The 12,662-nt window shown below is 41.9% G+C and overlaps 2 protein-coding genes across 3 annotated transcripts in view; both read left to right on the top strand.

Moving 5' to 3' along the window:
* LOC123997371 (Y' element ATP-dependent helicase YJL225C-like) overlaps nucleotides 1-8,082 on the top strand; it is a 49,189-nt gene extending 41,107 nt beyond the window's left edge. The window contains exons 8-9 of the mRNA XM_046301523.1: nucleotides 6,131-6,235; nucleotides 6,519-8,082. Coding sequence (XP_046157479.1) covers nucleotides 6,131-6,235; nucleotides 6,519-6,773 — 360 coding nt within the window. The 3' untranslated portion in view covers nucleotides 6,774-8,082. The remainder of the gene's footprint in view (nucleotides 1-6,130; nucleotides 6,236-6,518) is intronic.
* Nucleotides 8,083-12,085: 4,003 nt separating this feature from the next.
* LOC123997582 (type II inositol 1,4,5-trisphosphate 5-phosphatase-like) overlaps nucleotides 12,086-12,662 on the top strand; it is a 34,568-nt gene continuing 33,991 nt past the window's right edge. For both annotated transcript variants that reach the window (XM_046301969.1, XM_046301968.1), the window contains exon 1: nucleotides 12,086-12,410. In XM_046301969.1, the coding sequence (XP_046157925.1) occupies nucleotides 12,354-12,410 (57 nt within the window). In that variant the 5' untranslated portion in view covers nucleotides 12,086-12,353. The remainder of the gene's footprint in view (nucleotides 12,411-12,662) is intronic.

The raw sequence follows: 12,662 nt of genomic DNA, 5'->3' as shown, positions 1-12,662 counted from the left end.
TGTGATCACAATAGGAGAAATCCACTCTACCTCAGTGGACAACCCCTCTTTTTTCAAAAGAGTCCTTGCCCTGATTCCAGATATCTCCCATACTAACCTGGTCATTGGAGGGGACCTTAACTGTGTGCTTGACCAATATTTGGATAGATCCTCTACCCGGCGAACCCCTACCTCCTATTCAAGCGAATTCTTGAATACCTACATAAAAAATTCAAACTTATTTGATATATGGAGGATCGCTAACCCTACGGGTAGGGAATACTCCTTTTACTCTCATGTTCACAAGGTTTACACTCGAATTGACTACTTTTTGTTGGATGCTAGACTACTCCCCTATACCTGTAATGTGAGGTATCATGATATTATAATCTCGGACCACAGTCCACTCACCTTCTCCCTGAGATTGGGTGACATTGTACCAAACGAGAGGGTCTGGAGGTTGAATCCTCAGCTCCTCACAGAACCAACATTCTGTGAATATCTTAAAGACCAAATTAAAATTTTCTTTGATACCAACGACAACACAGAGACCTCCCCAGCATTATTGTGGGAAACACTGAAGGCTTATCTGAGAGGCTGTATCATCTCCTTTCAGGCTGCCAGGAGTAGGCAAAACAGGGAAAACTGGAAGAACTAGAGGGACAAATTCACTTACTGGATAGGGAGAATGCTAGCCACCCATCTATGGAGAAACATAAAAAAATTACCTCTTTAAAATTTGAATATAATCAGATTCTCTCAGCTAAAATTGCTAAATCTTTTCTCTATGCCAAGCAAAAATATTTTGAGTTTGGTGACAAACCACACAAATTACTCGCCAGACAACTTCGAAAAAAATGTGAGTGACCGAATGATTCACAGGGTTAAATCTGCATCTGGGGAATTACTCTCTTCCCCCAAAGACATCAATGACAGATTCCAGCAGTTTTATGAGACTCTATATACATCTAAAGCGGATCCTAACCCCTTAATTATGCAAACATTTTTGGAGGACTGTAATCTTCCTGCCCTGAACCAGGAAGATTCTAACTTCCTGAATAAGGAAATATCTCTTGATGAAATCCGAGAAACAATTAAATCTCTAAAGAGTGGCAAGACCCCGGGCCCAGATGGATACCCTGGTGAATTCTATAAAACATTCAGCAACATGCTCTCCCCCTATCTGCACAAAATGTTGATTCAGGCCAATGAGGATGGAGCTCTCCCTTCTACTTTGGACGAAGCGTTCATTACAGTTATACATAAGAAGGGTAAAGATCCAGAAGAGGTAGGGTCATACAGACCAATATCTCTCCTTAATACAGACCAAAAGATTTTAGCAAAAACTCTGGCTAACAGGCTTAGCACTTTAATTGGCAAATTGGTCCATTCGGATCAGACCGGCTTTATCCCTAACAGAAACTCATTCTTCAATCTCAGGCGCCTCTTCAATATTATGTATTCTCAGAGGTTACCCAACGTGGACCTTGCCGTCATATCTCTTGACGCCGAAAAGGCCTTTGACCAAGTTGAGTGGCCCTATCTATTCAAGGTCCTACAGAAATTTAATATTGGAGATAGGTTCATAAATTGGATCCAGCTTTTATATAGGAACCCCTGTGCCAGAATACTCACTAACCAATCATTGTCGCCCCGATTTAACCTCAACAGGGGGACAAGGCAGGGTTGTGCGCTGTCGCCTATGCTCTTCGGCCTAATTATCGAACCGCTCGCTCAGACGATTAGATCTCATGCAGCAATACATGGCTATAATACTATGTGATCAATTTGTTTGGTACCTTCTCGGGATACAGAATAAATTGGAACAAGAGTGAATTAATGCCCATACGGTCGCAAAATACCTCCTGGCTAGAACATCTCCCATTTAAGTTATCTCCTGAAAAATGTACCTACCTAGGAATTGTAGTTACCAAACAATACTCCTTACTATTTAAAGAGAATTTCCCCTCTCTGATACAAAAACTCAAAGCAAACATATTATTTTGGAGAACTCTCCCAATTTCTCTGCTCGGAAGAATTAATGCCATTAAAATGGTCTTCCTCCCACAACTGCTCTACCTATATCAGAACATCCCAGTATTCATACCTAAATCCTTTCATAAACAACTGGACTCAATTATCAATCCTTTCATCTGGGATTATAAAACACACAGGATAGGTAAATAACACCTCTGTAAATCCAAGATGGAAGGAGGATTGTCTCTCCCAAATTTTATATTTTATTACTGGGCCGCTAACCTCCGCATTGTTACGTTTCTGTTGGATGACGTACTCCCGGCATCCAGCTGGCTTAGTATGGAGCGGGAGGAGTGTCACCCCTTCTCTATTGGCGCTGTGATTTTGTCGCCTGTCAATCTGGAGATGTCACTTTATTGTAACAATCCTATAATACATAGCACAGTCCGAATCTGGAAGCAAATTAAAGTCCACTTTGAGCTCAGACCAATGTCATTCATGCTCCCTGTCGCCAGGAATCCCTCCTTTGCCCCTTCTAACCTTGATAACACCTTTGAGCGATGGGGAGAGTTGGGGATAAGCACCATAGGGGATTTATACATAGAAGGGACCTTTGCTTCCTTTGAGCTGCTGAGGGAAATTTATAATCTTCCCAGAAGTAATTTTTTCAGATACCTACAAATTAGAGACTACGTTAGAAAAGACCTCCCAACATTTGGGAATGCTAAACCTTCCATGTTTGACGGATGCATAAAAATATGCCCCACCTCAGATAAACTGATATCGCGTCTATATGATGCTTTTCAATCTGTTAGCACACCTTCTACTGATGCCATCAAGGCAAAATGGGAGGAAGAACTAGGGACTGACATCTCAGTGGCAGACTGGGAAGAGAGCTTGGAGTATATCCACACATGCTCCATTAATTCCAGACATCGTCTCATACAATTCAAGGTATTACACAGATTACACTATTCCAAAACTAAACTGCATAGGATATTTCCTGACACATCCCCTACATGTGATAAATGTCAGGCTGCGCAGGGTACACTACTCCACTGCTTTGCCCTATGCTCTAGCTTGCATGGTTATTGGTGTGGAATTTTTAGGATCCTCTCTGAAGTTTTGGAGACTTCAATAGATCCAGACCCGCTTCTGATAATCCTGGGAGTATCTGAGTCCCTAAACAGATTAACCAACCCCCAAAAACAACTAATCTCGTATGGTCTCATCTCGGCAAAAAAACTAATCTTGTTGTTTTGGAAAAGGAGGGAAGCGCCCTCTACCAAATTATGGCTCAGTGAATTGGCAAACACTGTACACTTAGAAAGAATTAGATATATTCTAAACAATAAATTATCAACATTTGATCAAATCTGGCAGCCTTTCCTCTCCTACTTGGACGAGTCGGCGCTGTGAATTTGTACTTATTAGCGCACTCTCAATGGTAAAATTGTAATCTACCTTTGGGCAGCGTGTGCTGGCCCTACCACCCGAGCAGTTTGGGGGGGGGGGGAATAGGGGATAGGGGGATAGGGGGACATCTTCCCTCTTTCTTTCTACGTGTCCTTGTTTTGTATGTCGTGTTTTGTATTATTTACATTTACATTTACATTTACATTTAAGTCATTTAGCAGACGCTCTTATCCAGAGCGACTTACAAATTGGTGCATTCACCTTATGACATCCAGTGGAACAGCCACTTTACAATAGTGCATCTAAATATTTTAAGGGGGGGGTGAGAAGGATTACTTTATCCTATCCTAAGTATTCCTTAAAGAGGTGGGGTTTCAGGTGTCTCCGGAAGGTGGTGATTGACTCCGCTGTCCTGGCGTCGTGAGGGAGTTTGTTCCACCATTGGGGAGCCAGAGCAGCGAACAGTTTTGACTGGGCTGAGCGGGAACTGTACTTCCTCAGTGGTAGGGAGACGAGCAGGCCAGAGGTGGATGAACGCAGTGCCCTTATTTGGGTGTAGGGCCTGATCAGAGCCTGGAGGTACTGAGGTGCCGTTCCCCTCACAGCTCCGTAGGCAAGCACCATGGTCTTGTAGCGGATGCGAGCTTCAACTGGAAGCCAGTGGAGAGAGCGGAGGAGCGGGGTGACGTGAGAGAACTTGGGAAGGTTGAACACTAGACGGGCTGCGGCGTTCTGGATGAGTTGTAGGGGTTTAATGGCACAGGCAGGGAGCCCAGCCAACAGCGAGTTGCAGTAATCCAGACGGGAGATGACAAGTGCCTGGATTAGGACCTGCGCCGCTTCCTGTGTGAGGCAGGGTCGTACTCTGCGGATGTTGTAGAGCATGAACCTACAGGAACGTGCCACCGTCTTGATGTTAGTTGAGAACGACAGGGAGTTGTCCAGGATCACGCCAAGGTTCTTAGCGCTCTGGGAGGAGGACACAATGGAGTTGTCAACCGTGATGGCGAGATCATGGAACGGGCAGTCCTTCCCCGGGAGGAAGAGCAGCTCCGTCTTGCCGAAGTTCAGCTTGAGGTGGTGATCCGTCATCCACACTGATATGTCTGCCAGACATGCAGAGATGCGATTCGCCACCTGGTCATCAGAAGGGGGAAAGGAGAAGATTAATTGTGTGTCGTCTGCATAGCAATGATAGGAGAGACCATGTGAGGTTATGACAGAGCCAAGTGACTTGGTGTATAGCGAGAATAGGAGAGGGCCTAGAACAGAGCCCTGGGGACACCAGTGGTGAGAGCGCGTGGTGAGGAGACAGATTCTCGCCACGCCACCTGGTAGGAGCGACCTGTCAGGTAGGACGCAATCCAAGCGTGGGCCGCGCCAGAGATGCCCAACTCGGAGAGGGTGGAGAGGAGGATCTGATGGTTCACAGTATCGAAGGCAGCCGATAGGTCTAGAAGGATGAGAGCAGAGGAGAGAGAGTTAGCTTTAGCGGTGCGGAGCGCCTCCGTGATACAGAGAAGAGCAGTCTCAGTTGAATGACTAGTCTTGAAACCTGACTGATTTGGATCAAGAAGGTCATTCTGAGAGAGATAGCGGGAGAGCTGACCAAGGACGGCATGTTCAAGAGTTTTGGAGAGAAAAGAAAGAAGGGATACTGGTCTGTAGTTGTTAACATCGGAGGGATCGAGTGTAGGTTTTTTCAGAAGGGGTGCAACTCTCGCTCTCTTGAAGACGGAAGGGACGTAGCCAGCGGTCAGGGATAAGTTGATGAGCGAGGTGAGGTAAGGGGAGAAGGTCTCCAGAAATGGTCTGGAGAAGAGAGGAGGGGATAGGGTCGAGCGGGCAGGTTGTTGGGCGGCCGGCCGTCACAAGACGCGAGATTTCATCTGGAGAGAGAGGGGAGAAAGAGGTCAGAGCACAGGGTAGGGCAGTGTGAGCAGAACCAGCAGTGTCGTTTGACTTAGCAAACGAGGATCGGATGTCGTCGACCTTCTTTTCAAAATGGTTGACGAAGTCATCTGCAGAGAGGGAGGAGGGGGGGAGGGGGAGGAGGATTCAGGAGGGAGGAGAAGGTGGCAAAGAGCTTCCTAGGGTTAGAGGCAGATGCTTGAAATTTAGAGTTGAGGAGGCTGAATCAGGAGATAGGTTGGAGAAGGTTTGAGCAGAGGGAAGAGATGATAGGATGGAAGAGGAGAGAGTAGCGGGGGAGAGAGAGCGAAGGTTGTATTTGATCTGCACCCAGAACTCTGGGTCTTGTTGTTCCTGTATGCTCTTTTATGTTTAGATAAGAATTGTATACCTGTCATGTATACACCATTCTTGTGTGTGTTTAATAAAAATATTTGAAACAAAAAAAATGACAATTCCATAATTTTTATCCCACTTTGTAACACAACAAAATGTGGGAAAAGTCAAGGGGTGTGAATACTTTGTTTTTTAAAATGGTTATAAAGGTTATTTTATTTTCGTGACTGTCTTCCTCCATAATCGTCAGTTACACGATTATACGGCAACTGTCCATCCCTAGTGTGTGTGTGTGTGTGTGTGTGTGTGTGTGTGTGTGTGTGTGTGTGTGTGTGTGTGTGTGTGTGTGTGTGTGTGTGTGTGTGTGTGTGTGTGTGTGTGTGTGTGTGTGTGTGTGTGTGTGTGTGTGTGTGTGTGTGTGTGTGTGTGTGTGTGTGTGTGTGTGTGTATGCAAATGACTCAATGTCAGTGAATTTAACAGTCTTTATTAACATTATCCATCTATTTGCAGAAACTTAAGAAGTGTCAGATGTTTCAGTGCACAGAGCAGAACTGTTACAAGTCTTGGATAACCAAAGACCCAATGCCTTGTCCCCTAAACCAGCCCTACTGTGAGGTAGGCTTAAAAGTGCACCCCCACCCTACCCTATTCATCATTCTATACCCATAGAAGACAAACTAGACATCCTTCATTGAACTGTAAATGCTGTAGGATACAAATGTACACTTTAAGTATTTCATAACGAAAGAAGGAAAATACATTTGGCCACGACAAGAATGATTATGTGTTATGATCTCAATAACATCACTCAGACAAGAGAGAATTTCCTTTCGCCAATCTCGTACATTCTGAAACTCGTCAAACTCCATGCATTCTCAATCCACGTTTCTCTTTTCAGCTGAAAAAGATGACAACTGGTTCAACAACGATCTGGATGGGAGGCTGCAGTGCCAACTGCACAAGAAACACCTGGTGTACGACCACAACAGATACATGCCACCAAGAGTGCTGCAACACCTCCATGACCCCCTGCCTCAAGCTGGATGGTACTCTGAACGTTCCTTCTTCTGCCACTAGGGGTCCGCACTTCCCTTTAGCATTGGTCACTGCTGCTCTGCTGGTTTGTCTGCTCAGCATTGGTTCTCTGGTTTAAACTGGGTCGTGTTCAGTAGGTACCATGCGGAAAAAAATGTATTGAAAGAGGGAGGAAATTCTTTGACTTGTCCGTTGCAAAATGGTTTAAAACGTTGCCTGTTGTGTGACTTAATGAACACAACCCTGATGTGTCGAACTAGTTGAATAACATACAGCGGTAGTAGTTAGCACAGCAAAACCTGGTTTCTATTCCACATGAATAGTATACTGGTTGTAGGTCTAGCCTACTCTGTTTTTGTTTGTTTGTTTGTTTGTTTGCTTGTACATGAGATGTATTGAGAAACTCTGTATGAGGGCTCATATGTGCTTTTGAGAAATGTAGGCAATTTAAGTGATAATGAGTCCAAACCAAATGGTTTTAAAGGGTATTATTGAAGAATATGATGATAAATATGGCTACAGAAAGCTACTCGACCATACCATCAACTCATTTATAAATCAGTAATGTGTAAAACATAATCCACAGAAGAGGATAGCTATTTATGATCATAGATGACTGACCTAATGTATCTGCTTTTTGATACTTATTGAGATTTGTGTAAGTTGAAGTTTACAATTGTGACATTTTCATAAACGTCCTTATTTTTAGGCCAACTGTTCTTTTCTTTCGCCAGTGGTTTGCATGATGACTTGCATGTTTTCTTTGATTTTGCACTTGAAAAGACATTCTAGCCTAGTCTCAGATCTGGTTGTGCTCTTGCTCACTCAATTGCTCATTGACAAACCAAACATGCCCAGGACAAGGAGTTGGCATGATAGCACAAACCGACTGGCACTCAGGCTAAAGGCTTTCTCCAATACAAAAGCAAATATCTGTTCTTTACAGATATTGCATAATAACTCAGTTATTACCTAGTCTTAGATAGCATATTGTGAAGGACAGACTTTTGCACTTGCAAAAAAAAAAAAACATATATATTGGGCTATAGAAGGTGTTTGAAATATTTGCGCTGACGCATTGAGGTGTAATTCATATCTGTGAATGTAGTCATACACTGTACAACTGTAATGTGTGTTTTACTCCTTTTATTATTTCACTGTATTCTTATTTATAATTCACCATCATAACAATGTGGACATTGATTGATAAAAATTGGTTATGAAATTGGGTTATAAAAAATGCCAAAGTGTATATTTTACAGTAGTTTCATGGAAAGTTGACATACAACACCTGATATGTCATATCTAATATTTGGCAAAAAGTTACTAAAAGAAATGTGTCATGTTGGATACTTTCTACATTGTGTATATTGTACAAACTGTAACAACTGATTTTAAAGTCACCTAAATATAAATTAAATAAATGTTTCGCCAAAACAAAATGTGAATATTTTCTTTGAAATTGTCTGCAGAGCTCACCTGTTATGAGATGGATTTAGCTATTTGAATCAACTAGACTTAACAAACACTGCATCAACAGAAACACAAAAGATTATCTACAAGAGGACAGGCCTTATAGACTTGTTCTTATTTAGAATTTGTACCTTATAAAGTATTGGCCATTCAGAATTCATACATAGATTCTGATTCTGTTCTGATTAAAACATTTAAATAATGACAAAACATTATTATGTATTCCGTGCCTCTATGCACCATGCATTAGAATTTGATTACCATGGAGATGGCTGTTAAAACCACATACAAATAATACATTTTCTGTAGCTGTGGCTAAAACCATAGATATACAAACACTAATGGTATATTGTCTATGTTTAAAGCAATATTGTTGAAATATCATTACAATTGTAAAGGTTGCATCATCGTACCAGCATCAATGATGTCATAATCAAACATTATCACCAAAAGACACAATTTAACGCAATGAATTCGGAACAGACATCTTGCTCATGCAGTTGTGTGACTATGGATGCAACTACGAATGCAAATGACCCATCCTTTTCAACACCAGCCTTGCATCTCAATAGGACCCCTGGAGATCTTGTTAATAAGTTCATAGATGACTCATTTCCCTCCAACCCTGGTGTTGATGAGGATGGCAATGATGTGATCCATTCAACCAACTTTGTGAACCACTTCTCGGGTAAGAGCTAAGGAAAATCTAAGAAACTAAACAAATAACTCTACCATGGATAGAGATCTTTGCTAATCTTTTAATATTGGTGGATAAGAGCGTCTGCTAAATGACTTAAATGTAAATGTAAATGTAAATTATTTTTTTCCGGTAGGTTCCTCCATTTTATTTTGATTCATGACATTATGTTTGTTTATAAAATGACATTTTACAGGTCAATCATCCTTTAAATATTTAGGCTTAAGTCATCAGAGTACCCCTGAAGATTTGGTTCAGTTTGTTGCATAATCAATTGTTGAAGAGGATGTCAATTATATGGTCATCTGCTTGGGAGAGTTATGGGCCAACCTCCTTCCTGGACATGTCTCAGGACAGCTTATCCAATAGAGACCAGTCCTCTCAGTCAGAAGACCTTGACTACCTAATAGGTATGAGTTCCATCTCTGTTTAGTATTGGTAGTTGATCTATTTTGCTGAATTTGACATTGAATTGCTTCGTTTCAGGTGTTGTTCCACTCTCTTTACCATCAGACACTTTGTCCCTGTTGTTCCACAGACCCACCCTGCTTCTGGAGACCCAGGAGGGGCCAAAGGAGCTCCAACGTAGCTCAAACCAGTACTCGGGTAAGATCTTACTCTACCATGCTGCTTAGTCTGCTAAACTTTGATTATTGGTCAATTCATTTTTCTGGTAAGTTACCCGATCCACTCTTTACGAGCAACATTTTTTCCCTCTTGATCTACAGATTGGGGCTTGCCTCATTCGAATGCCTGGAGCCAATCGTTTTAGTTATGATTACTATGACAACCCTGGCTACCTGTCAGTTACAAGTTCTACCTCTGTCTAGTGTGCTAGTTTGCCTAATTTGCTTGATTTTGCATTGGATTGGTTTGTTTGAGTATTGTTCCATTCTATTACCATCTGCCACATTGTCTGTGTTGATCCACAAAGCCACCCTGTGTCAAGACTCCTGACTCCAGCGGAGCAAGGAACCCTGAAGCAGCCGAACAGCCCCTGGGAGTCTCTTATCGCTTAACCAGAGGGTTTGGCCTCCCCAGACAGTCTCCGTTGCTTTTTTTACTCCTGAGGATGATGTGTTGTACATATGAACAGTCACCAGGTTCTTCCTTCGAGACATTCCCTGCCGCTCTGCAACTCATGTTGACGATGAAGAGGTTATGTACATTACAACAACCACCAGATCCGTCCTAGATGCCCAGGATATTTCCCTATACTCTGGCTCCACCCACAGCAAGCAGTCTGAGAAAGCCACCTCAAATGCATGCTTCTACTATTACTAAGGAGGAACTACGGAATATGTGGATCTCAGATACATGTAAGGGGTCTTAAGGTGTAGTGTAGAATGATTAAGTGTATTATTATTATTGTGTTTTGCATCTTCAGGATGCCCAGCCCACATATGCTTATAAGACTCTGCAGTAGAAAATACAATCACATATGCACACAATAGGCCACATGCTGGCCATTCACATATAGTACTTTGTTTACCGATCCTTACATTTGTATACTGCTTCGTTTTCTTTGTTTTCATCATCTATCACTTTGTCCCTCTTGATCCTCAGCCCAGGACTTCAGTCGGGCTTTGCCTCTCCAGTTGAGATCTCTGTATTCTTACAAGAGACTGAGGGTTGAGTCTCAGTCCAACAATAGGAAGAGGTGCCACTGCCTGGGGTGTGACACAGAGGACTGCCCTGGCAGCAAAAGAGCTAGGAATTCCTCTCCAATTGGCTCTCATGGGGCCATGAGGCACATTAATAGAACACAAAATAAGCACCAGAATAGAGCTGTGCCACAGTACAAGACAATCACAATAAAATATTGTGACATTTTGTTCCTTAGATTTCTTCATGAGAAATGCCATCCAATACAATAACTACAACATTTCAATCCAATACAGTATTATCTTAATAAAAAGGTCCAGAGCCTATGTTTTTTCCTATTAAACTACAAAAAGTATTGGTGGCTAGACATGGCTACACAATACTGTCCAAATGATGTAATAATGTAACTTTCTTTTGCCTGATGAATAAGTGTTTGATATGTGTGTGTATCAGGATTGGGGAGTAACTAATTTCATGCAATCCAGTTACATTTAATCTGATTACATTTTTTAAAAACCTGTAAACAATTACGTTAACAGCAAATAATATTGTAATCATTTTAGAGACACTTTTGAAAAACTTGATGATTCATACTTTAAAATTCAGAAAGGATGTTTGCGAACAAATACATTAGACCTTTATTTTTTCTCAATGACATTCAATTTAGGTTTGAAGAGGGGTGCAAGTTTGGGTTTGTTCCACCTTAGCCAATCTGACATCAAGTCAGAGACCACTACTATGATGACACAGCAAATGCGTTCGATCATCCTTTTTGTCTTCTTCTAATGCCTCTTAAATGAAAGTAATCCAACAGCAACTGAAAGTAATGACGTGACATTAGTGAATTTGGGTCATCCAAAAATGACATTACTGATTGCAATTTTGAAAAGGTAACTAAGCAGGTAACTTAACAGAATACATTTAGAAAGTAACCTATCCGATCCTGGTGTGTATGAAGTAGATAGCACATCTACAATTTAGTATTACACTGCATCTGTCCGATTAAATAGTATTTATTTATGCTGCAATAGATTATATGTCGGGGGCTAGGGTCAGTCTGTTATATTTTGAGTATTTATCCTGTATTATCCAGTGTACTGTGTGGATTTAACTATGCTCCCTCTAATTCTCTCTCACTCCCTCTCCTCCCGGAGGACTTGAGCCCTGGGACCATGCCTCAGGACTTTCTCTCTCTACTGCACCTGAAGTCTCTAACTCTGAACACTCAGCTATGAAAAGCCAATTGGTATTTACTCCTGAGGTGCTAACCTGTTGCACCCTCTACAACCACTGTGATTATTATTATTTGACCCTGCTGGTCATCTATGAACGATTGAACATCTTGGCCATGTCCTGTTATAATCTCCACTGGAACAGCCAGAAGAGGACTGGCCACCCCTCATAGCCTGGTTCCTCTCTCGTTTTCTTCCTAGATTCCTGCCTTTCTAGGGAGTTTTTCCAAGCCACTGTGCTTCTACATCTGTATTGCTTGCTCTTTGGGGTTTTAGGCTGGGTTTCTGTATAGCATTTTGAAACATCGGCTGATGTAAAAAAAGGGCTATATAAATATATTTGATTGATTGAAACAGTGAGTAATCCAATTAATATTTACTCGAACGACAGCCAAAACATGACGTCACTCTTAGTCGCTGAAATCTCTGCGTGGCAGGCAGGTCCACAAGTATCTAAGGGAAAGGGAATAAGGACATCTCGAAGAATACGGAATCATGTCGAGAACACGGCAATACAGTTTTACGCACTGTGAAAGCAAAAATGAAGTCGGTTTTGTTGTTTTGTGTTCTCGATAAGTAGGTGGTCTAGCCCAACTTCGTAAGAGAGAAACGATTGGCCTGTGTCTATTCTCGCTTCAATCTGTATTTTGAGGGCGTGAAAGAGTTCGCACGAAAGTAACGGTTTTAAGTAATGGATCAATCCTTCGTAATTCAAGAGATTTTGGCAGAAGGCGAAAATTGCGTCATAGTATCCTTTATAGCATGCACTAAATGTTTTTTGTATCACTCGGATGTTTCGAGTGCGTTATCTAAAGGCTGTTTGACTTTCTTTGGAAAGTTTGACTTTCTTTGGAAGAAGAACTCATTGTTTCATTCCGAAGTAGCCTATGGGCAGTTCACCCAAGGCGAGGCCGTGGAGTTTGTTTGTCAAGGCCTAATAGGCTATACGTGTGTGTATCTGAATGTAGTGATATTTTATATATTTCATTCAATAGTACAA

This window comes from Oncorhynchus gorbuscha, linkage group LG15 (assembly GCF_021184085.1).
Source record: "Oncorhynchus gorbuscha isolate QuinsamMale2020 ecotype Even-year linkage group LG15, OgorEven_v1.0, whole genome shotgun sequence".
NCBI lineage: Eukaryota > Metazoa > Chordata > Actinopteri > Salmoniformes > Salmonidae > Oncorhynchus > Oncorhynchus gorbuscha.
This window is presented reverse-complemented; position numbering and strand designations above follow the sequence as displayed.